This window comes from Callospermophilus lateralis, chromosome 8, assembly GCF_048772815.1.
Source record: "Callospermophilus lateralis isolate mCalLat2 chromosome 8, mCalLat2.hap1, whole genome shotgun sequence".
Taxonomy (NCBI): Eukaryota; Metazoa; Chordata; class Mammalia; order Rodentia; family Sciuridae; genus Callospermophilus; species Callospermophilus lateralis.
Window position 1 is genome coordinate 81,429,961 of NC_135312.1, and position 25,716 is coordinate 81,455,676.

The 25,716-nt window shown below is 35.5% G+C and overlaps 1 protein-coding gene across 13 annotated transcripts in view; it reads right to left on the minus strand.

Moving 5' to 3' along the window:
• Ank2 (ankyrin 2) overlaps positions 1–25,716 on the minus strand; it is a 227,041-nt gene that overhangs the window by 77,658 nt on the left and 123,667 nt on the right. For 9 of the 13 annotated variants that reach the window (XM_076865198.2, XM_076865194.2, XM_076865192.2 and 6 more), the window contains 8 exons: positions 24,849–25,046; positions 21,866–21,964; positions 21,233–21,331; positions 17,822–18,019; positions 13,734–13,832; positions 12,928–13,026; positions 8,820–8,918; positions 7,787–7,885 (listed from right to left, as the gene is read on the minus strand). In XM_076865198.2, the coding sequence (XP_076721313.2) occupies positions 7,787–7,885; positions 8,820–8,918; positions 12,928–13,026; positions 13,734–13,832; positions 17,822–18,019; positions 21,233–21,331; positions 21,866–21,964; positions 24,849–25,046 (990 nt within the window). The remainder of the gene's footprint in view (positions 1–7,786; positions 7,886–8,819; positions 8,919–12,927; positions 13,027–13,733; positions 13,833–17,821; positions 18,020–21,232; positions 21,332–21,865; positions 21,965–24,848; positions 25,047–25,716) is intronic. The other 4 variants (XM_076865199.2, XM_076865197.2, XM_076865195.2 and 1 more) reach the window with 1 other exon arrangement.

Genomic DNA, 25,716 nt, shown 5'->3' on the forward strand with positions numbered 1-25,716 from the left:
TAGTCCAACTTATAGAAGCAGAGAGTAGAATGGTGGTTACCAGGGGCTGAGTGGGCCAGATGAGGACGATTAGGGAGAGATGATGTTGAAAGAACACAAAATTTCGGTTAGACAGGAATAGTAAGTTTGAGATGTATTACATGGTGACTCTAGCAATAGAAACAATGTGTTGTATACTTGAAAATTGCCAAAGAAGTAGATTTTAAGCATTCTCATCACCAAAAAGGATAAGTATATGGAATGATGGATATATAAACTAGCTTGATTTAGCCATTCCAGAATGTATATATCCATCAAAGCTTCATATTGTGCACCATTAACAGGTACCATTTTTGACAATTTACAGAAATAAATAAAACACATGTACAAAAAAGAATAAAAATCTAAATCTCATGACTAAATGTCACCTAAATATTACTAAATATTCCTGAATCTCAAACCCATATCTCTAGTTTCTCCATTTAAAATGAATTAAGTGTACCACTTGGCAGTCATGATAACTTTAAAAGGAAAATTCCATGACGTTAGTAAAATCTTCAACTAAAGCACAGAAGTACAATGAATAAGTTGTCTATATTTTCTTTAGGTTTCACAACATAGGTATCAGAGATTGTTTGAATGGCTATAATAATCCTACCACCAGTTCTTTCCTTTCCAAAAGCAGCAGAGAACTTCAAATATATTTATGAAGAATTCAATTGATTGTCAAATTAAACTGAGAAATTAGAAATATATACGTATATAATATGTGTGTTAAGAGGGATTGATTAAAATCCTTATGTGATACTGCATAAGTCTTTTAGTGGCTCTCCATTTTCTTCAGAAAAAAAAAAAAACTAAATAAAATGGCTCACAAGACCCCTTGTGATGTAATGAAGAGGGACTGACAGGGAGGCCCCATGTCTCACTCCGTACTATAGGCCTGTGGCACTGACAACACAGGTCAGGTTCTCTCCCTGCCACACCCAAAGTTAAATGACCACACTTTTATTATTGCTTTTACTATTTACAGGCTGCATTGTAACCTAACAGTAATAACTGTCAAGTAATCCATCATTTTGAACCAAGCAAGAACTTGAGTTATTCCAAAAGGGTTTTCTAAACCATTAAGGTAGAAAAAAAGACACTGAATTTATGTGTGTATATACTGAAGTGCTGGGGACTGAACCTAGAATGTCATGCATGCTAGGCAAGCACTCAATCCAAGATGTAAATTTTAATGGTTTTACTACTAAGTGTTCTTTCCTGTGCTATTTTAGAAAATTTTGCTTATTTCCTTTCCTTTCCTTTTCTTTTTCTTTCTTTCTTTCTTTTTTTTTCTTTAATAGTGCTGCATATTGAATTTGGGGCCTTGAGAATGCTAAGCATGCACTTCTCCCTTGAGCTACTAGCCCTTTTGAAACCTTTAATAATTTTTTATTTGTTCTTTTTATAAGTATAAGACAGTACAGAGTTATGTTCTCTTATGCCTCAGTTTTTCCACATACTTTTTCCTCTACCAGGATTCTTCTTCCCCATCTTATCTTGGCTCATGTTAGATGAAACTTCCTTAGAGAAACATTCTTGGCCCTCTCCAATTAATTCATTTGTTTATCTCTGTTCATCTGTTGCCATGTACTACTAGAACATCGTGTGACCACATCATATAACTGTGTGAGCCTTATCTATTTATTTGCTCCCACATAACATTATGAGTCATTTAAGAGGGAAATTATTTCCAATATGTACCTCCCTAATACATATTGAAAAAATTGATGATATGAGATTATGCAAAAAATATAGTTAAGAGCCACAAAAATGATTAAGTAGATTTTCTTTGGGGTGGAATCATAGTTAAAGGACTAGAAAGAAACTGAATAACTAAAGAAAATCTTACAATATCCAGAGAAGGCACAATTGAAGCACAGAATACCAAATTCAGCATGCCTGAATGTTTCTTATGATGTTTAAATAATTCCATAGCATCTTATTCACTGAAAGCAAATGTTGCAAGAAAGACAAAAGCATGCATCCAAAGTTCTGGAGAAGAATAGGTGTTGAATAAAGATTTGTTGAATGAATGAACTTTAAAAGACTGTTATATCATTTGGTTATTATTTTAATATTGTCAATTTGGGTTTATAAATTTAACATAGATAAATTACAACCTATGTTCTCAATTAGTTGTATTCAACTCTAGCTGCATATTAGAATTATTAGAGGGATTTTTAAAAAAATGTTGTTGCTTGGATCATATTACAGACCAACTGAATCAGAATCCCTGAGGATAGGGTCCAGCTATGGGTATATATATATTTTTTAAAGCTCCTCAGTTAGGTAGGTAACTTACTTAACACCACATTCCTGAAGACATTCTATGATTCATGTATAAACCCAGCAGTATTTTAGATGCTGTGAGGTATATGGTCATATAAAACTGCCAAAGAATGAATTTGCAAAAGGAATGATCATCTACTAATAAAAATTGAAGAAAAGTAAAATGGTCATCTATCACATCAGTAATTTTTTTTCTTTTGAGTGTATTGCGTAGTTCAATTTGAGATTCATTTTCCTGGATTGGAGAAAGTGTATGTGGAAGAATGATTTTCATATGAAATATAGGATGGAGACAGCTATATTATGATGTTTTGCTAAAAGTTTTTTATTCTTTAACAATAATTATCTAATGGCAAATAAAATAATAAAAAATGTGAACTTATATCTATTGAATTCAACTACACCACAAAGTCCTTTTTTTTTTTTTTTCCAGAAATGTTCTAGAGTATTCATCCTTCCAGGTAAACATTTCTTCAAGAGAATGATTCTCCATTCAAAAATAATTGATGGAGATACTTCTTGAATGACTGCCTCCTGGCAGTCTCAATTTCTATTTTCAGATGCTGATAATGGGACTATATTTTATTTGTACTTAAAAAAATTGAAATAATTAATTTGCTTTAGTCTGATCTTTGAATGCTGTCAAAGTTATTATAAGCAAATGTATGTGGAAAGATAAAAATCAGAACATAGTAATCATCTTTGCCAAGGGTATTTTTTTTTTTTTTGTATATTCAAAACTCCCTCTGGCAATATAGTAAAGATAATACCCATTTGTACACAATGTTACACTTGGCCTTTAGAAGGCTATCAATAAGTGTTGTTGAATGGGTGACAACCAAGTCTTCCTACTCATGAGTAATGTAATGAGAAATGAATATGTGTTTTCTTTTTAAACAAAGTATCCTCTGAAAACTCAATTATTGAAACATAAATATGGTTGTATGCAATTGCATCTGAACAGTACATGCAAAACAAAGCCACAATTAAATGATCATGTGCCTCTCCTTCTGCTGTAGAAACGAAGATGCCATGGTCAAGATTAGAAACTACTTTAAAAGTTAAAATGAGTAGTATGCTCTGTACAAATTTGATGGGATATAATTAAATCAGATGACAAGTTTTTATTACTTATCATAATATACAGAAAATGTAGAAAATAAAGCATGAGCCCTTAACATGATGCTTTATAAATGGTGGTTAATATCTGGTTTGTTCTATGAAAAGAAAAAGTGTGATTAATTGACCTTTACTTAGCCATTCCCTAGTAAAACATTTCTTTTATGTCACATATTCATTAGGCCACAATACAATGACTGATCTTGGCCACTATGTCACCTTCCAATGCCCACAACCATTGTCTCCCATCAATTTACAGGCTAAACTTGTTTTTGTTTTCAAATCTACTTATACCCAATCACACATGTGGATATAACTTTTGTGATTAAATTAAATACTATGTAAACTTTTTCTATACAAACTAAGGTAAGTACTCTGCAAAGTCTCAACAAAGGTGAGTCATCAAAAATAATTGCCATCCAATAAGTGTGACTAGGATAATTCTAACACACTGGAAAAAATCTGACAAACATTTAAAATGCTTCTCCATTTAGTATAATGTCTCCTTTAAAAAATGCATATGTTATGTAAATATTAGATGCATATAGATATAAGGTATATACACATGTACAATATAGTATATTATTGAGTGTAGTATAGTATGTAGTATGTAATATACATAATATAGTATATATTATTCAGCCATTGAGTCCAGAACCTTATTCACAGAAATGTTGTCACGTAAAAAGGTATCAAATGACATTACATTTATTTATTACATTGCCAGTTTTATGACTCCCTTGTTAATGGACATGGTATCAGATAAGATTTAGGACTTGGGTGCTTTACACTTTCCTAATTGCTTGTTAAAAGACTGCCCCAATGTTCAAATGAAAATATATATCATATCACTTATATCTGATATTTTTATTTCAATAATTGATTAAGTAATTTATGCTGTATTTGCCAATGATTATATGCAACACAAAACATGATGACTCTATACAAATAAAAGGAATAGCTGATCAATAAGTAGAGGGATGAGTCATATTCCATACTTTTTCCAAGCTGCCTTAGAAGATTGGGTTTGCCAGCTTCTGCTGCCAGAAATGTGTCCCCACCAGTCTGACGTCTATTCTGGCAAACTCAGAGTGACTGTAGCCTCAGGAGAATTCTAAACTGTCTCATCTTCCCTGCTGTGTTTTTCAAAGTAAAGTTAGAAAAGCAAAGGTTAAGGAAACAAACCACGATTCCAAAATGTCTCAGAAATCTCTGCAGCAGTAACATTTCCTTTATAAACTGATGCCTTACTTTGCCTTGTGCACAATGATTTCATTCATACTATTGGAGTAAAGAACTCTGGAAGGAAGAAAAGCAAAGGAACATTTTTTCTGATCAAAAGAGAACTCACATGGCTGCTCAAATGGCACATCATATGAATCCAACTGATGTGAAATCCGTATGTCAGCTGTATAGCTGTAATGCAGCTAGTATAGTTAAATGGTAATAACATCAAAATAGGTTTTATTAATTTTACCTAATTATTAAACAGTCTTGTGCTATTTTTTATCATCACATACTAAATTAATTTTGGTGAATCTACAGACTTGAGAAAATGATACTGAATATGATGCTCCTACCAAAATCAAGAAAGGATGCTGTTTTGGAGGGTATTTTTTAAATAAAAAATTATGTAAAAAAATAGTTCCTGTACAAAATGCCAGAGTGGATAGAAATGAGGGCTTTGGAATCCAACAACCTAAACTTGAATCCTAGATCTGCCCTCCATGTCTGGCATATTTTTAACCCTAAGTATTAACTATTATTTTTAATAACAGCTTACATGGAAAATAAATTATGTGGAAAAGAATGCTTGAAAGTCTCTTCCCAAAAAGAAGTGTAATATGAGAGATTTTATAGAAAAGAATAAATTCTTATTTTCAACTCTTCACCCTAGGTTCCATTTCACAAAACAAACTCACCATTCTATAAGAAATCAGAGAAGCAGAAAGTAAAGGCAACAGTATTGAAATATGTATCCATAAAAACACCTGATTAAAGGGGGTACTTGTTTATTTAATGCTGTTGATGACTTTTTATTATTCTACTTGAACTCAGAAATTCCGTCATGGTTTATATTTGTTTATTGGCTTTTTACTTATAAATTTGAATTCTGAGTATAGTGGGTTCTGTTGTTGATGTCTTGATTTTTGAACTGTGCTCAGCTAGAATGTGTAGAGAATAACAGTTAACAGGAAAAATAAAACAAAAACTCACAGAGGGTTGTATAGGAAGCTGTCATCTCTCTCTAGACCTAAATGTGGTTTGGAGATGACTTCTCAGTACACCTCACAGTCTGATTTCTGAGAAGATATCTGAGAAGTTGTTTGGAGACAGTAATTAGAATATTTAGAGCCAAATGAAGAAAGCTAATTGTTCCTCTTTAAAAATTCAAATCTTTATGTTTAAAGTAATTTGAAACTTTGGAACTGAAGCTGTAAGTTGCATAGTGCTCTTGATGTAAAAAACCTTACTTCCTTGTGGAGCATAAATCTCATTCTCCATTCCTGCTACTATGAATGACTTTCGTACAGCAAGGAGCCTAGTGCATATTTTATATCCAAAAAACAACGAAGGAATCAATTACTTAATGAGTGGAAGAAAAGCAGGTCCAAGACAGCAAAAGAGATGCAAGTTTGCCATCTAGTGGAATTGATTTAAAAAAAAAAAAAAAAGTACATACATGATTCCCAGAGCATGGAAAAAGAAATAGAGTTGACAAAAAAAAAAAAAAAAACACTTCTCACAACAGATGTGCTTGGGTAATCTTGCCACTAAAGACTTCATTTGTTTGGGATGTACACAATGCTGAAAATGTGCCAAATAAAGTGGCCTAAGTGTATTGAACCTTAACATGAAGATTATCCTGGGATGATAAGTCATATATTAAGAAAAAGCAATTAAAATTCAAATTAAGATTTAGTCATACAAAAAGAATTTTGAATGTTTTTACCACCTACAGGTTCATCCTGATTTGAACACCACAGAATGTATACATGTATCAAAACATTACCTGGACCCCATAAATATGGACATTTTTAATGCATCTTCAAAAATGGTTTTAAATAAAAATAAAATTTTAACATTAAAAAAGGATTCAGCCATATGTAATGACCTACAAAATGTGCTGTTAGGCAGTGATAAGATGGTTTTACTCCTATATAATTTATTAAAGCTACACTTTAAATCTTTAAAAACACCGTGGTGCACTGGCTAAAGGCTTTAAGATTCTGCTGGAGAAAATGAGCAGTCCTATTCTCTCCCATCTAAATTCAGTCTGTATCTTGCAGTTCATTAATAAATCATACTCCACTCTATTTAAAACTGCATGTTAAACCAACTTATTCCATCTACTTCAGTGGATGTCAATAGGGACTTTCCATCACCCTGGAAAGCAAAATTCCTTTCTTTTTCCTCCCATCTATCAAAAGAACCAAATGTTCCAAAACTCTTTTTGCATCATTTACTAGAACCTTCTTCAGAATCCTTTATTTGTTGATTCATGGTTTTACTGTCTCTTACATCTAATGTTTTACTGTTGTTCTAATTTTCTATTTTACAAAGATAAATTGAAAAGTTATTGTTCTTAGAGTTTGTGCTGAAGTGAAAAAGCTAATACGAAAATAAATGCAAATATAATAGCATTTCCACTTTCTGCCAGGAGCCCCCTCTGAGGGGGCCTCCTTTAGGCTTCGCTCCAGCTGAACTGTACGAGAGCATTGGGACTCATGATTGTCGGGTGTTCACTCTTCCAGAGTTTCTCTGGCAAAGGCCAGTAATCATCACTGTTTGCTAAAGAAATCAGTTATTGTGCTAAAAGGGTGGAAATTTAAAAATCTACTAAGAACATGGAATTTTCTTTTTGAATAAAATAATCAGAAAAAAGAAGAAAAGTCAGGATCAATTGTTCTCACTGACAGTGCATTTGACTCCGCCAGGGCCAGGAGCACAATGGACAGGAGGGTCAGGGTCTGTCCATAGGCAACCTGACTTCCTGTGTTTGCGTCAAGAAGTTTGCTTCAGAGTGTGCTGCCACTCTGCCAGCAGTAGGTGTCACACACAACTCAAGGAAAAGGGCAGAGGCACCAGGAAAAAAAAAAAAAAAGTTAAAGAAGATACTAAACATTGCAAAAGTATATTCACACACATTGCGTGGAATTACATTGAGTAAAAGAAGCCAAAAGTCCCGTGTCCCTTGTGTAAAGCATTTGCATCTACATGCTTCTGTGTTTGTTCTGCAATGCATTCAACCAAAGTTCAACTCTAAAAGCTTCAAACTGCATGAGTGGAAAAGTATGTGGCTGGAAAACCAAGAAGACAGGGCAGAAGCCCATCTGTCACTTGTACTCACTGTGGTGGTGGTGGTGACCTCCTCGGTCACAACCTTCAGGGTGTCGACCACGGAGATGTAGCCCAGACGCTTAGCAATCGCCAAGGCAGTGTTACCATTCTGAAGAGAGAGTGAAAGAGGGGAAGAGAGTGAGAAATGAGAGGGAGGACTGAGATGTGAGCCAATGAGATCACCCGCAGCTCTGCATGAGCCAGCATTTCCTTCCAAAACAAGGCACAGCTTAGGAAAATCACTAGTTTTTACCATTACATCTAAATCTGTCTTTGTAACTTCTTTAGACTATAGCCCAGGTCACCATGGTAACACAACAACTTTGCATCTGCCTGCTCTTTTTAATAAGAAGCACTTGGTGTTTTAACCCTGAGGTTGTCAAATGCCTTCTACAAAACGGGACTGGGCTTAGGAAAGTACCTCTCGGATAGAAGACAATGCCTCCCAGAATTATTAGGGAGCACCAGGTACACTTGCTCCTCACTGAGGTCAGGCCATCTGGTGCAGGTAAGATGTTACCATAGGGAACACAGTAACCTATTCAAGCTACAGCTGTGGAGGAGCTTACTATGCAGCAAAGTAACAGAAGCAAGCAATTCAGGCTGCATGGAGACCAACTCCTGGGATCCCAGTTTGTTTAATTGCTCCACTTAGTTTACATTTCAATACTCCACATCCCAGTGAGCTTTGTCCAAGCCAGCAGCCCAGAAACTGAGCTCCCTTAAGAAGGCAGAGAGGGAGGGGATGATTTGCTCACACATCTGAGAGCCAGCTGTAAGCAGAGTCCTTCCAGCAGCCCAAGAGGAGGGCCCCACTCTCCAGAGAGTCAACTGAGTCTGGCCAAACTCGTTTCCCTCCTGGGACCAGCACTCCCAGGAAGTCACACTGATTTCTGGGAAGAGTTTTCTAGAAATCTGGGGCTTTCCACAGTCCGGGAGCTCATTTAGGGAGGATATATCAGATCTTAGGTCAGATAAGAGGACAGCAGGACAAGGGGGTAGGAAGAAGAAAGCTTGGGGAGAGACAGTGGTGCCTGTCTTACCGCAGTGGTGGCGTTGGGCTTGGCTCCATGCTGTAGCAGGACATTGATGATGTGCGTGTGACCCTGCTGGGCAGCCTGGTGCAAAGGTGTATAGCCATTCTGTGGACAATGACGGCATCCATTTGCAGAGGAAGAAGAAAAGTAGGTTAGCCTCCATTTTTATTTACAACAAAACTATTAGGACACTTTGTTTATTTGGAGCCAATATTCCCAGCAACCTATTTCTCAGCAGCAAACCCTCCCTCACACCTTATGGTCTGCCGAACAAAGAGAAGAGACTGGCTTATGAAACACAAGATAAACAGACTCCAAATTATAACTATTATTACATTTTAACCAATTAGCATTAAAAATGGGTGGGGAGGAGATTTAAAATAGGAAAGGGCATTGTCTCCATGATCTCTCCCCTAGGCAACAGGAAAGTAAACTTGTTTTTAAACCAAGGCAGCAAAGGGTCACACAAACCCTGCTTGCTTGTGACTTCCCTGACAGAGAACCTTTGGGTTAACATTTGAGATTCTATATCAATAAAAGTGAATTCAAGACTCATATTCATTTCAGTGTACAGCTTTGGATATGCTAGAGGACACGTGTTCTTGGAGGTAATAAGACATCACTGGAAGCTGAGTGAACCACCCTCCTACCCCCACCCTGCAAAAAGTCTTTGAAAATTAGGTTTATAATATTCAGGTCTAAACTTTTACACAGATGAAAACTCTGTAATCTAGGATTTGTGAGGAATTGCTGTTAAGTTTGGTTTGAGGCCAGTCTTGCTCAGAACTGTAGTGGGTGGTTAAGTAGTACAGGTTAGTTACTTATTCACATTAATTTTAAAAGCTGCACTAGAATCTCAGGAAATACAACAGTAATAGCTATCATTTATTGAGCATTCATTTTGTGCCCGATACAGGATCTTAAAGTTTTGTCTCATTATCACTCTGAAATGAGGGTGCTTGGGACACAGTAGGCATTTCATAAATAGTGGTGGATTAAGTGAGTGATGAACAAATGACTGAATAAGTAGATGTTTCTACTCATTTCAAAGATAATGAAACTGAAAATAACAGTTCAGTAATTTTTCTAGTCATTCCAGGTTTAGATCCTACATGGCAGACAATGACAAGCAGTGGTTATCAGAACTGCTTTTTAAGTCTACTTGCTTCATCACTGACAATTTTTTACCTATGTACTTCTGATGCACTAGTGCTGGACTAGAAGTGCTGAGAGGCCCATTCATATCCTAAGCTTGTAGGAGTACATACATCCCTTTTATCCAATGTCACTGTGACCTCATGATCAACATGCATATCTGCTTATCCTGACAATACAAAGTGCTTATTTATATACATAGGTGTCACCTGATTCCTTCTATACATTCACCATGGCCTTTCTGTCCATAGGAATGTTCATATGTGTGAGAGTCTTGCTGGCTGAGTGTCTAGCACAGACGTGTTAGATAGAAGTCTTGAGCCTGCTTTATAGCCCTACAATGGAATAATCCTGGGAAATCTGGAAATATAAACCAACTACAGGAACTTTAAGAAACCTACAGTTATTGCATGGACCCTGCTCCCAGGAGCATTAAGCAAATGATATTTCTTTTCCTAAAAATTCTTCCTTTCCATTGTGTTTACAATGTTCTACCCAACAAATTGAATTTATCCCTTCAGTATCACCCAAATTAATTCATTTGACAAGCATTTACTAACCAAACACTATGTACCAAATAACGGAGGATATAAATTAACATTATGTATGATGAATTAACATATTAGAATAATATAAATTAATATATATTATCTGTACATATGTAAATAATGCCAAACTGAGATTAATAATTATGAAATAACAATCTTGCTTTAGTAATTCATATTATATGAAGCCCTCAATGGACATTATGACCAGGAAAATGTCTCTCAGCCCTGATTTAAACCAATCTTTATCTAAAGCTTCTGCTGAGTTAGGCCATTTTCCAGGAAAGTTGCAGCAATTTAGAAATCTTTATAAGAATATTAGGTTGAAGATTAATACACTCTCATAGGCTATTTCTGGCTAGTTGCTCTAGACATACCCCCTAATTAACAAATCTCCAAACCTCTCCAAATACCAATTTTCTCATTTGTAAAATAAATATGGCCAAGATATCAAGTTTGATGAAGGATCAAATAAGTTGTCCATGAATTACTTCTTGGTTACAAAGTTATATGAAAATGCTAGCAAACATTGTTTTGTTTTGCATTTTTGCTTTTTAAAGAACTCTATAATATTTGCAAAATATTTTAGAAAATATTTGAAGAAATTGAAGAAAATATTCTTTAGTATGCTGTAGTTCTAAACCTTCTTCCCAAGTTAACTAACCAAGTTTGGTTTGCCTTAAGCCAATGTGACAGGGCTTCTAATTCTAATTTTAAGCAACTAATAGTTCCATAAAAGCAAGTGTAATTTTGTAAGTCTTTTATACAAAGTTATGAATAGTTGGGGAATAAGAGCAATATATATTTTTGCTCTTTCAAAGAGCAAATAAAACAATTCTTTAGAAACTATGGTTACACATGAAATGTCAGAAAGAAAATGTAATTTCCTCTTCAGAGAGATCATTCTATATGAAAAAATTCTGAAGGGTTTATTAAAAGATTTACTTTGAGGTATGTATCTATCTAAATACCTGATGTATATGGTTCCAAATGCAACAGTGAAAATTTCCTAGTCCACCTTTAAAAATTAAATTTTAAAATGAGATTTTTCTCTTAATCTAAAGTCCATTTGATGTAGATCTAATTCCAGGGAGGCCACAGATATTGTCTAGACAATATAATGACTGTTTTTAATGTCAGAACCACCTCAACAACCAAATACATAACAAAAAGTATGTTAAATATTTTCAAGCTCTGCCATCATTTCATTGAATTGTTGCATTTGGACATTTCTGGGAAATATCTTCATTTCAACAAAAATGTCTTTCCTGGAATGCTTAAATGTGAACTAGCTCAGCAAAAATGGTCTAGGAGCTAATGTCTAAAAACTCATATGAGAGCTTTTAAATAAGTTTCAGAGTCAAATTTCATGAAAACTCAAGAATTGGTCAGGAAATAGACTGCAACTATTCTTGCTAGTTTTAACTATTTGAATACTTTCAACTATTCAAACCTAAGACTACAGGTTTGAATCTCAAATGTTACAGAACTCTTTATAATTTACAAAATTAAATTTGTTTAAAATTAGCTATAAGATGCTTATGTACAGACATGATTTTGTTTCTGCTTCTGAGAGGATATGAAAAGAAACACTGACTTACAAAATTTTTATGTATTTCTAATTATTAGCATCTTGAATGATGGCTTTGAAAACTTCTAAATGTGCTCACAGTAATTTACTTGAGCTGCAATTAGGAATTTCTGATATGTGAACTTACAACAACAACATGCAGATATTCCTTTGGACCAAAGGACCTGGAGATGCAAGTTATATTATGCATAACAGCAGTGCTTATATGGTGGATTTCTCTTCAACTTCAATCAAGTTGAGCAAACTGAATTGTGGGGTGATGTTCTGACCTTGCTTTGTTACATAGGAGCCTTCAAATTCCTCTGGGGAAAGCTGTTGGTTCGAGTCAGCTCTGTATTATCCTTGAGAACTTCCAGCTCAGGGCTTAACACATTATTGTCCTACTGAGCATGACCCCACAATGTTCCCAAAATGACAGAGTTTATTAAAAACGAAAGGCGTGCAATCTAGGTTGCCTGGCTGCCCTTCTTCATGAGTGGACAGGAGCTAGGGGTAAGGGGGCCAAGGCTCTGAAATCTGCCTGAACATCAGGGTGTCCTAGCAGGCATCTGTTGTGTCCTGCAGTAAATTGTTAAAGCAGCGTCAGCTACTTTAACTTTGTAATAGAAGCAGTTCTGAAGCTAACCCACATGGCTGTCAAAGGTTATTAGAATGAAAAGTCTCAAACAAATACAAAACTACATTGCCTCTTCAAAATCACTTTAAGAAAACGTAACAAGGAAAAGAAAAAAAAAAACATATTTGTAGCTATGGTAGCTAGTGAAATATCTAGATGGCAGAACCCTTTTGCTTATAGAAAAGGAAAATGTGTACAATAATTTACCTTGGTTTTTGCATTAACATTTGCTCCCTGCTTCAGGAGAAAGTTGACCATTTTCACATTTCCATAGTGACAGGCCACAATTAAAGGAGTGTAACCAAGCTGTGAATAAGAAATAAATCATAAAGTAGAAGCGTTAATACTCTAGTGGTTAATCCTCAGAAGGAGAGGAACTGGGTAGAATTTCAGTTATTATAGGATGGGTTGAAACTCAATTTGATTATATAAATATTATTTAGCAGATTATATATGTATCCCGTGGGTGCCAATATGGTTATGAGCAGACCCCTGAGCACAGGGAACTTTATATCAGCAAGGCAGATCAGATTTGTGTGATTTAATTTGAAAAGAAGCTAAAAGAGATGCACAAAATGATATCATCTACAAACAGAAATGAAAGGGTGACTTTGATAGGACATTCAGGAGGAGACCCGGGGAAGGTGAAGCTAAGATGAGCTTAAAGAAAGAGTAAGAAATCAGTGGCTTGAATAGGGAAATGCATTTCAAGGGCATGGAGGTGAGAAAACACAGGAGAAAAAGAGTGAGCCATTTGGACAAACTAAGGCAACAAGGGAGAAGGTGGACTTAAGCCTGCAAAACTAGAGTCTTCTTATGAAGGGTCCAGATACCATGCTATCCATTTGGATTTGATTTCTTCAAAAACCAGGAACCACTATAGAACTGTTCTGAAGGTTTAGAATGGACTTATGGGGAGTAGGGCAGGGGCTGGACAGGGGCTGGACTGTTGAGGATTACTGGAAATCATTCACATCAGAACAGGTTGTAAGATGGACAGTGATTAATTTCACCTTTGTGTGAGCATCCTGGTCAGCCCCATGCTTGGTGAGAATTTCAGCAACATTTACTTTGTCTTCTTGAGCTGCAAGGTGTAAGGAGGTGAGTCCACTCTATGGAGAGAATGGAATGAAAGAAGTATATTTGAAGAGGAAAATGTATTGCAACATTTACATCAATGTCTTGAAAAAACCCCTGGAAGATGCATAGCTTCTTCCCAGAAACTGCAGTGTTTGATATCTAAGGCAAACACTTTAAGTTAATATAATTTTTCATTCAAGACTTATTGTCTAAGCTAGTCAACACCTCCAGCAAATTACACTTTTTCTTTTCTTTTTTTATATTTGTTTGGTTGTCGATGGACTATTTATTTATTTATTTATTTATATGTGGGGCTGAGAATTGAACCCAGTGCTTCACAAATGCTAGGCAAATGATCTACCACTTAACCACAACCCCAGCTGCACATATTCTATTTTCTATACTGGGTGTTTATGACATAAGATTTTAAAATAACTTACCTTAAAAATCTCCAAACAATATTCATTCCAAACCCGACTGCTCCTGCTGAATCTATTTAATTACTTAAATAATTGATCAACCAAATACTACTGCTGTTATATATCCATAGCAATACAATAATTTACCTTGGTTTCACCAATAAAATATCATATATTCACCAGTAAAATATATTCACCAATAAAATATCATATCAATGTTTAAAAAATGTACAGGATAATAGGAAATGATTTCAGAGTAATTTTCTCAGCACCCAAAGAGACTATAATGGTGTATGTGTGTGTGTGTGTGTGTGTGTGTTTGTGTATGTGTGTGTATCTGGAGTTCCTTTTGACACTAAATTTAAAAATGTAACTATAATTCGCACAGCAACATAAATGGGTCAGTTTTATGTAAAAATATTTGACATGTATTAATCAAGGAAATTATTTTATTTATTTGAAGATGAGGTTAAAAAATACAGTTATAAATTAATCAAAAATAAAGGCATGAAGAAAGGAGAGGAAGAAGTGATTTGTTCAATCAATGCTGTGCAACCATCAAGCATCTCGCAGTATACAAGCAGCTTCCTTTCAGCAAAATTGAGATCAAAAGAATATCTTTAAAAGTTAAGTCATTTGTATTAATGTGGTTTTTTTTTAGTTCCTTTCCTATATAATGAATTATTCTAGGCACTTGAATATAGCCATGAACAAAAGCTCCCCTTTACAGAACTTACATTCTAGCTTATAGCATATTCATACCAAATGTTTCTCTCCTCCAACTATTCCTCCAAGACCTTGTATATTCATCCTCTTTCTCTATATCCTACAGCTGTACACTGAGTAGCTACCTGTGCACTCTCTCACTCTCAATTCACATTCAGCTGAAGCTGGCAGGTCCTGTTGACCGTCACCTTACAGGCCTCTTCATGAGCCAAGAAGGCTAAGCTGTACTCTTGAAAACCCATGATCTCTTGTGCTGCGATTGTGTACAATGAATCAAAATGCATTCTGCTGTCATATATATCTAATTAAAATAAATAATTTTTTTAAAAAAAAGAATTGATAAAAAAATAAAATAAATTCCAATGCTTAACTAAACTAAAAAGAAAAAAAAAGAAAACCCATGATCTATAGCCAAGGTGCTACTTCTAGAAATCAATAAGTGCTCTGATCTTAAAAATATATATATATCAGTGATACCTACAAAGAGAAAAACATTCTACAAGTGGAAAGAAGGTGTTTTTTTTTATTTTAGGATCTGGGATTTTTGATCCTTAGAACCTTGGCTGAGCTCAGGTTTGAGGTGAATAAAACATCAGGTAAGATAGAAGACATCCTTTTGCACTGAAATCTCATCACATCTAAACAAATATTATTTAATCCTAAAGTGTAAGGAATCTGAATATTAAGACAAAATAGCAGGTTCTTCCTTACTTTGATTTCTCTACTGCAAAACAGCAAATAGAAGATTATTTCTTTTTACAGAGATAGTAGGTCTGTCTCAATATTGACACAGAAAGATGAATATAAATCTGGAGCTGAACATCAGTGATCTGTACCAGGTACCCTTTCATCAAAATTCAAACTATCTTTATTTCAGATACTTAGATTTTATGGATTGATCCTTAAAATTATTATAGATAGGTATAGATAAAATATTCATTTTTTAAAATTACTGCCTATGTTTTATAATAAAAAGTATCTTTTGAAATGACAAAAGCAGCTTTTGATGAGATTTTTCTGGAATTTTTTGCAATAGATTCCCAGGAATACATACTAAAACAAATGTGGATATCACTCCTATTCACTAGGTCAGACTAAATCTACCAAGTATCTATTGGAAATGAGCAATAAAAATTCTGTTCTGACATCTCTAAAAAAAAAAGTTATAGAAGTGATCATTAAATAAAGTGATCATCAATTAGCTCGAAGACATTTTTAGTGACATGTCAAACATACAGTTTTCTACTCTATTTGCAGAATGAATTTTGTACAAGATTACAAACTAACAACCAGTATGAAAATCTTCTGTAGTTTATGATAAACTTGCATATCCAAATCAAATTATAGAAACCTTCCTAACAAATCAAAAAACTATAAGATGTTGATGGGGTTATTTTTTAAAAAAAGTCAGGTACTCCCTAAATATACTTAGTGGACCTATAAGTGTTTTATTTTATTATTCTATGGTGATTGGTTAAGGAATATATTATCATTTCCATATTACAGTTCTTACTGAGAAATAATCATGTGGAGGGAATGAAAGTATTGATTGTAGATGGTCTCAAAATCAATGGGAAAATTTGTTGTTGGTTTTGCTTCTTATCTGAAATATTTTTATAATTGCATTATCTTACTATAATACCAACTAAAAGGCAAGGTTATACTTCTTACACAGAGAGTTTATATATTATATTATCATTCCAATCTATTGAAACATCATGTGGAAGAAAATTTTACTTTAGTGATAAATGCATCATGGCTTTAGCCTTCTTTCTTTCCCTCCTCCTCCTCCTCCTCCTCCTCCTCCTCCTCCTCCTCCTCCTCCTCCTCCTCCTCCTCCTCTTCCTCCTCCTTCTTCTTCTTTTGGTACTGAGGTTGAACCACTGAGCCAGCCCTTTATTATATTTTCTTAGATTGCTGAGTGGCTCAGGGCCTAAATAAGTTACTGAAACTGGCTTTGAACTTGTGATATTCCTGACTCAGCCTTCCAAGCTCCTGGGATTACAGTTATGCACCACCACACCCAGCATGGCTTTATCTTTAGAACATCACTCAAATACAACACTGAAATCATTTTTATAAAGATAATATAGTTATTTTGTGATTCGAAATTGAATATTTCTTTTTCATTGCTGAGAGTGTAACTCAAAAATACTCATTCTATTTTAGCTGAGGGACTGCTAAAACTCTCTCACAAGGAGAGTTTTGAAAGAATGTCATACATTTGAAAGAATACCATCAAGGCAGACATAGGGAACTGATTTCAGATATTTATCATTATTGTAAATTAAAAATAACAATGACTTTCCCACCACTACCACTACCACCACCCCAGAGGTGACTGGCATTTGTGCTGAAAGATAACCTCAATGGTAGATGTGGGCTGACCAGCTTACATGCAAATATTTGAGCCAAATTCCAAATGGAACCATCATCTCTCTCCATTCCTCCCTAACACCTCCTCCTTTCTCTGGATTTGGATTTAAAACCAGCACCAACTGGGGTAATTTGGGCTAACTCTTTGAACTACAGTAATATGAACTCTGGGGAGTTATGGCATAGCCTATTCAGGCACTACACAGAGAAGCTGAGGAAACAGATCTTTAGGAAGAGGTGAATAAAACTGACTTTCAGAGAAAATTCAAGGTGCAAAATGCAGTCACACAAGCAGAGAATCTGAGACCAACTGCTTTGTTTCTCATGGCTTTCTAGTTCCTCATGAAACTTGTCTCCCTTGTGTCCTTGGGGTCTGTAATATATCCTTTTTGCCTTTTGATATAACCCCCCTTTTTGTTCCAAGTTATCTTTGATTGGTTTTTGTTTACAGTCATCCAAGCGTCTCTTGATTGATGCAAGAAGAGACAAGATCAGAATACCTTGGTTGACATGTGGATATTGGCTCCCTTATCGAGAAGCAAGGTGACCATATCCGTGTGCCCCTCCTGTGAGGCCAGATGGAGTGGAGTTACTCCTTGCTTTGTCACAATGTTAGTCTCTGCTCCATAGTTGAGGAGTGTGGAAGCTATCTGCATCTGATTCTTCTTTGCAGCAATATGTAAAGGGGTGTAGCCATTCTAAAACAAAAACATATATATATATATAGTAAGCTTAATCATTGACCTTATATGTATCTCTGAAGGAAATAAGAATCTGTAATCAACAAAAAAGTTAAAAGTGAGCTGACAGTTAATCCAAACTCTAACCCATCACAAGTTTCCATCCAACCACAACCAATATTTGCAACCAAAGTCAAAAAGTGTCACATTACACTATAATACAAATTCAGACACAAAAATCCTAAAGCTAAACATCTTCTCCTTATAATATTGATTCTCTCCTGAACAGTAGAGAAAATAAGTCAACACCTTTTCTACATGACTGTCTTTTAAGTACCTGAGGTGGATTTCTTTCTTTCTTTTATGGTACTAGGGATTGAATTTAGGGATGCTTAACCACCAAACCATGTCCCCAGCCCTTTTTATATTTTTCTTAGAGACAGGGTCTCACTAAGTTGCTTAGGGCCTTGCTCAGTTGCTGAGGCTGCCTTTGAACTTGCTATCCTCCTGCCTCAGCCTCTGGAACTCCTGGGATTACAGGCATGCACCACCACGCCTGGCCCTAGGGTGCATTTCATATCTCCTATTAGATTCTCTTTTCCAGCTAAACTTCCTATTCCTTCACTATTCCTGATAGAAGACATCCTTTTGAGACCTCTCTCCACCAAGGATGAACTGTCTGGAGCTGACTAGAGTTTGTCAATGTTGCTCTTGAGTCATGTTAGCTGGAAGTGAATGCTACCCTTCAGACATAGTCTTAATCATACAGAATAAAATAAGATTGTTTCTGATCTCCTGCTAACATGTTTCTGATTGGATTGTACCTCTTGCACATTCAGCAAGTGTACTAAACAGATGCCAGGCAGAATGAAGGGACACAGAGGTGCACATGGCGTGCTCTCTGTCTCTAAGAGGTTGCATTCTAATGGAAAAAGATATTAACCAACAAAATAGGCTTATATTAATCCTGGGGTCACTTTAAATCCAGTATCTCCCCTTCTTCTCCACAGCCTTCTGCCTCAAAAGTAGAAACATGAGGCTATTTGCTTAATGCGGGAGTTTGTGGATTGAAGAACCAAATACTAATCCTCATACTTAGTCAAAAGAAAATAAAAAGCAAAATCACTGGAACAAGTGAATTTCTGGAACATGTATAAAACTGTTTTCTTCCTTATCATTATCAAACTTGGTAAAATTTTCCATGAAAAAAAAATGTGTGATAAAGATGAAAAGCAGTGGTTTTGCCATTAACTGTGACACACTGAAGGATCAGGTGGCATACTGATGGAGTGCTCCTTGTGAGACTACCTTAAGAGGTATTTTTAGGACATGATATTTCCTCAAATATGTGCCAAAACATGAAAAGCAGATTTGAGAATTTAAATGTCTTTCTGTGCCATCATCAAATCTCAATCTTCAAATGGCCCTATGGTATCTTCACTATTCCCATTTCCCAAGCAAAAATAAGCACCTTTTGTTTTTATAAATAATATTTCTTTTTCAGCTGCTGAAGGAAATCCAGACACTATCCTTGAAAGTCTTTTCAGGTGCTGATCATAGGTCCCAGGTACCCCAGTTGCTTCACAATATCACACTTGGCTCCTGGGGCTCGACTGAATACCACACAGATTTTTTGTGGACCATATAAATTTAAGGCATCTCCTTTTTGCTACAAAGAGCTTCTTCAGTCCCAACTTCCCCCATTCCTGCAGAATAAACTCTACCGAGATAGGAAAGTACCAGGGTGTTTGTTAATGAGACTGATGTAGAAGAAGACAAAGATGTTTTAACAAAACAAGACATGAGATCATTGAAGACAGAGTTGATTTTGGCAATGTAAGAGGTCTGTCTGATAGATACTCAACCTGAAGATCTGAAGAGTCCTCTACTCCAAAAAGAGTAAACATTTTCGGAACTAAGTAACTGAAACTCCTCTCACCCAATCCTACTTTACCCCCAGGGAAGGTATTGGATTCTGACAGAAAGAAAAAAGGAGTTTGCAGGATTAAGGGACTGTGCGTTAGGGGCAGGGGAAACTATAATGAAATCATGGAAAGATATATGTGTGTGTGTGTGTGTGTGTGTGTGTGTGTGTGTGTGTTGTATAAAGTTATGTAAGTTGTAATAGTTTGTAGAGGGAACATTTATATACAAAATATCTGGTATTTTGTAGAATATACTTATATACATAGTATTCCATTTTATTACTTATATATAATATGTACCATTTAAATAGACACGAGAGTATACACGTACATATTTGTAAAGTGACAGTGGAAGAAATCTTCCTCCAGTGCTTTGGGACACAATGGACCTTGGGGTGAAGAGTGACAGCTCTGTCAGTTAGCCTGAGGTCAAACAATAGCTCTAGCACTGACTATTTATGTGACTTTGGAAAAACCAACCTATTTAAATCTCACTTTCTTAGGTGTAAAATGGGTATCACTATAATATCAATTTAGGATTACTATGAAATTAAATGAGATCCTGAATGTAAAGGTACAGTGTCACATACATGCTAATTATTGTCTTATTATTTCTTCTAATGTGGCATGGATATTTTCCTGCACAACAAATATTTTTTTCCTTTTAAAATATGTTTTCTAAATAAACAAATGAAAGATATAATGATGACTTTATGTATTGTGTGACTTTCATGTATATTTTCATTCTATAACAAAGGACAACTCCAGTAGTGGAAATGCCTAGTCCACAGGTATTAGACTCAGCTGGAGCTGTTTTGGTAGTCTAGACTGCCATTGCTAGTCCAGGGACCTAAAAGGATCCACACTACAGTGAACGTGGTTGAATCATTTTAAGAGACCAAGAAAACAAGAGTTCTTCATACAGCACAATGAGGTCTCTGAAGGAATAGAGGTATAAAATGATGGTGTATCATATGTTTTATAGGAAAGAAGGAAAAAATGTGTCATGCCTTTATCCTGTTTCATTTCTAAAAATTCAGATGTCAGTATTCAAAACTGACTCCTGGAAATAAGATTCATCTCTACTGGTTTATGGGCCCTTCGCTTTAATGTTTGCTGACTCTAACAGTTAAAAGGTTTTGTAGAAGCAACTGGTAGAAATAGAAGGGAAAAAATGTCCATAACAAACGCTACTATTATTAGCTAGTTGCAATGATACAATACCAGGTGTTTAAAAAGCAATTCCCCTGCGCTTTCAGATTACAGCTATGCCCTGTGTCTGTAAATCCTTTCCTGTAGTCCTCACCTTGGCAGTGGCATGAGGGGAAGCACCCTTCTCCAGTAACAGCAGCGCCACCTTCTGGTTGTCATAGTGAGCAGCAACATGGAGCGGGGTAAGGCCATTCTGTAAAGGGTGTGTTTAAGTGTCAGCATTAAGAAGTTAGCATTAGCTGCCCTGAAGCTACTAGGATGCATGAAATTGATGTTGATTAAGTCTGTGTTAATTAATTAATATAGTCAATAGAAAAGAATCAAAATAAATAAACAAATACATAATAAATTTCAAATTAGACATATAACTAAAATTGAAAATGGGCTTACAAATAGCAAGGGGCATCTCAATGGTCACAACAAATGAAGAACTCAAATGCTATGTAAGAAATGCCACATTGACATCACAGGGGTTCTTCTCAACATAGAGAAGTTGTGGGCCCTGTCGTGACGAGAACACACACTAGAGGCTCAGCTCAAAACATTTTCTGAATCTGTGTGTACAAGGAAAATCATGAACAGATAATCCACACCATGTACTTGGCATAGTTGCAGCAGTTGGATTCACATTCCTTTCTGAACACTGAGAAAAAATATCTTCACAGATCTCCAGATTTATCAACCCAAGAGAGTTTCACAATTAAAACATACTACTGAAAACTTTTACCTTCCCTGCAGAATCTGCAGCAGCACGACGTTGCAAGAGAAGTTTTGCCACATCCAGGCTTCCATACTTGGCTGCTACGTGCAGGGGAGTAAAACCCTTCTGAAAATGTGAAGAAGAAATGCAAAATTTAATACTTATTTTTCTAACACCTATCAAGATCTTTATTTATTAACATGCTAAACAAGCTTTGCTCCTTCTCCACTTGGGAAAAATGGAATGAAATCAGTTAGTCATAAACAAGGACAAGAAAAAAGAATGAAATTTAACATTTAAAGGTTTGGTTTAATAGGCAAGACAAAAGAAAATTTTATTTTAAGCGCTTGGAGACTGAAATTTAACTTTATAGGTTTGGGATTTGTAATAACCACTAGTGTCAGGAAACTGGCTGTGATTTGTGAGTGGAAAAACAAGGCCTGCCTTTTTTCTGGCCTCTAAAATTAATAGGATTGAAACAACAGCTGCCTTCTATTTCTTACAATCCTTTTTATAACACCTTAGTTCCCAATTTATTAAAGTTTTAGGATATTTTGGGGGTTATGGAAAAAATGAATAATTATTTGAGATTCAGTTTGACGTATTTGCTGTAGAAATATAAGTGCAAGATAAATGGTTTGCAGAAAAAAAATTCTCACTATTAAAAAGCTCCTCACATCCTGATTTTTGTTTCCTGTCCCAGAAGACCCACACTGTCTAAAAGACCAATTTGTCTTGTAAAACACATTCTACTTCTGGTATGATGTTGGGCTGATTAACACCAGGCTTTGAGACACACTGGAGCTTTAAAGCTTTTTTAAAAGATAGCTGTCCTGCACATTTATATGTACATGTTAATACATACATGTACATATGGCTTCTGGGCCCAACCAATAGCCATGTTCTGTAATTAGCAGTATTTATAAATATTGATAAGTTCCTGGATGAGGATCTTGAGGATGACACAGCTCATACACTATGATCTCAAATCCATTCTCTTGGCCAGACACTTCAACCACATGCTCTTCTGGCACCCCAGGGGGAGTGGGAAAAAGATTCTAACACTGACCAGAAACCCTGAAACACACACAGCAAATATGCCTGTAATAGGTGTTCTAAGACATGGTTTATTCTCAGACTATTCAAGCCCTAAACACCAAATATCCTCCTAAAATCAATATTACCATTTCACAGTATCACCAGACCAATTATTTTTAATTAAGATGATTTTTTTTTTTTTTTTTTTGCTTTTTGTTTTGTTTTTTAACATTTGGTACTAATAAGTTCTTGGAAGAAAGTGAATCTTCTGGGTTTTTCCAAGAGTAGGACAAATGTAGGAAATATTTCTTCCTTCTGGCATTTGTCCATACAAATCCACATTCACTGTCAAAGCTTTGCCGCCCAGGCCCAGTGCACACAGTGCTTGTGGTGACTCTCTTTTGGGAGGAAGGCGAGTTTTTTTTTTGAGGCAAACCATGAAGGAAGAAGAAAAAATAAACTCCTTATCCTTCTGGGTAGTGATGCAATCCCTTTATAAATTTGGAGACTCTCATTAGATGAAACCACTTGGAATCATAATTATACAATCACAGTGTCGGGGTTAGAAAGCACCTCTTGGTCACCCAGCCCTTTCTCATCCATGTCAACCTCATCAGGATTCCATCTACCCTCCCTTATGTATAAACACTTACATGGCTTTAATGATGAGCAGTCACCTATGTTCAACCCTCAGTTGCACTGTTAAACTGCCCTGGTTAATAGTTCCTCCAATTTTGCCATCCTGATTGAGTACTGATTTAGCATATGTTTTTAAATTTAAAAAAAATAATAATAATCCTTGAAATACAAGAGACTCTCCTGCGTTTCTATATTTTCACATATCTTAGTTCTATTTATTTATACCTTCTTCACCTGTTAAGACAATCATCCAGTCTCCCTTGAGTTATAATAACTATTATTATATGTTTCTTGCTTAGTTTCTGAATTTCTGTTTTTTTCTCTTTAAAGATTTTTAAAAGTCCTTTCAATTGTTCAGATTATTATTTAAATAATAATCAATTTCTTATATGGGAACATTTTTATAGCCATGGGCCACCAGTTAAGCCCTAAAGGCACCAAGTGATCAGTTTCCTCTTCTAAGGGCCACCTCCCGGCCTCAGCTCATACTTGTAAGCCTTCTTCATCCCAGTTGGCAGTATTTATTCCTATTTATTATAAACAAATTAAGATTGTTAAAATTAATATGAATTACAATTGTGCTTGTGAAAATTATTTAGTCCTGTAACAAATTCACTTATTCTAGACTTTCTCAAAGTCTTTTGTTCCAATTAACTGGGTGTGTTTGTGTTTTACCCTAAGTTACCTCCAAATAGTGAACTTCAAATAGAATGCAAAAAGAAAAGGAAAAATTATCCTATCGTGAAACTTTGAGTACAAGTAAAATTCAGGCTCATGTATATTCTATGTTTAATGTCAACAACAAATCATAAAGTAAGATTTTTGAGCCCATTAATACTCAGACAAAAAGTGCAGTCGGTAGAGTCTAGAAAAGGAATGAGATACGAAATAGGTGTTGGCTCATCCCAGGACTGGGAAAATGCAAGATGAAGTCAAGGGAAGTCCTATGTAGTACTACAACCCATAAATGTACTTTCAATCTAATTTGACATTTTCTTCCTCATTAGTAATACCAATTCAATGTATTTGGGAATCTTATCTTTTTTTTTTTTTTTTCTCTTGAGAATACACTATAGATTTTATAGTGAAAAGGGAAGGAAAAGTAGATTTTGCATTAAGGAAATGATAAAACAGAATCCAGCACTCTTTTTAAAAAATATTATATAAAATCTTACCATCTTTGATCATTTTAACAATGAATCTAAAATATTCAGAGGAGGAAGTAAGTCAGAGACCTAACAGAGATTTGCCCATGATTCTATGTATAGCAGAGAAGAGGGATCCTGACTTAGGAGTTCTCTTGGTCCTACTATTATTAAGGCATTCTTCTTACCTTGGTAGCTAAGGAGTGTACTGCTCCTGCCTCCAAGAGGACAGATGCCACATCCACCTGGCCTTCCCGGGCAGAGATGTGCAGTGGCGTATACCCATTGGTAGTGGCTGCATCTGGATGAGCCATATGTTGCAGAAGCAGCTGGACAATTTCTGTCTTACCCAGGCGAGAAGCAATATGTAAAGGTGTCTGTTCCTCCTGCAACTCAAGTCAAGCAAAATGTTAGTGCAGGCACACCAAACTTCATTGATATTATGTTTCACTCAGAGGTTTCATGATGTTTTCTTGGCATCTCAACTGACCTCTTTCAAGAAGGAAATCATTACTATTAGAACCATGCTTACATTTGTATTTTTACTATCAAATGACCTAGCTGAACTAAAAAATATCTCTTAGATTTTTAAAAAAATTTTTTAGTTGTTGATGGACCTTTATTTTATTTATTTTATTTTATTTGCGATGCTAAGAATCGAATACAGTGCCTCACAAATGCTAGGCAAGTGTTCTACCATTGAGTCACACCCCAGCCCCTATTCCTTAGATTTTAAATAGTACATACTTTCATGAACTTGTTCACAGTTTTCTGGGCACCCCCAAATATTTCTAAATTCAATAAAGCTTTAGTCCTCACTTTTGTTTAAATAGAAAACCATGGTTTTGAAGAAGAAAGAAACTGAATCCAGACGTCCTAAGACCTAGATTCACCTCTAAGAGCTTTCAATTAGAGGCAAAATTTATTCTGGGAACTGTATCAAGAGAAAAAGACCCAGAGAAGCTGGAAAACTTTGTGCTTATTTCACCCACAAGCCAAGGACACAAATGCTGGTCATTTCCTTCAAAGAGGAACTGTGGATAAAGAAGATATTGT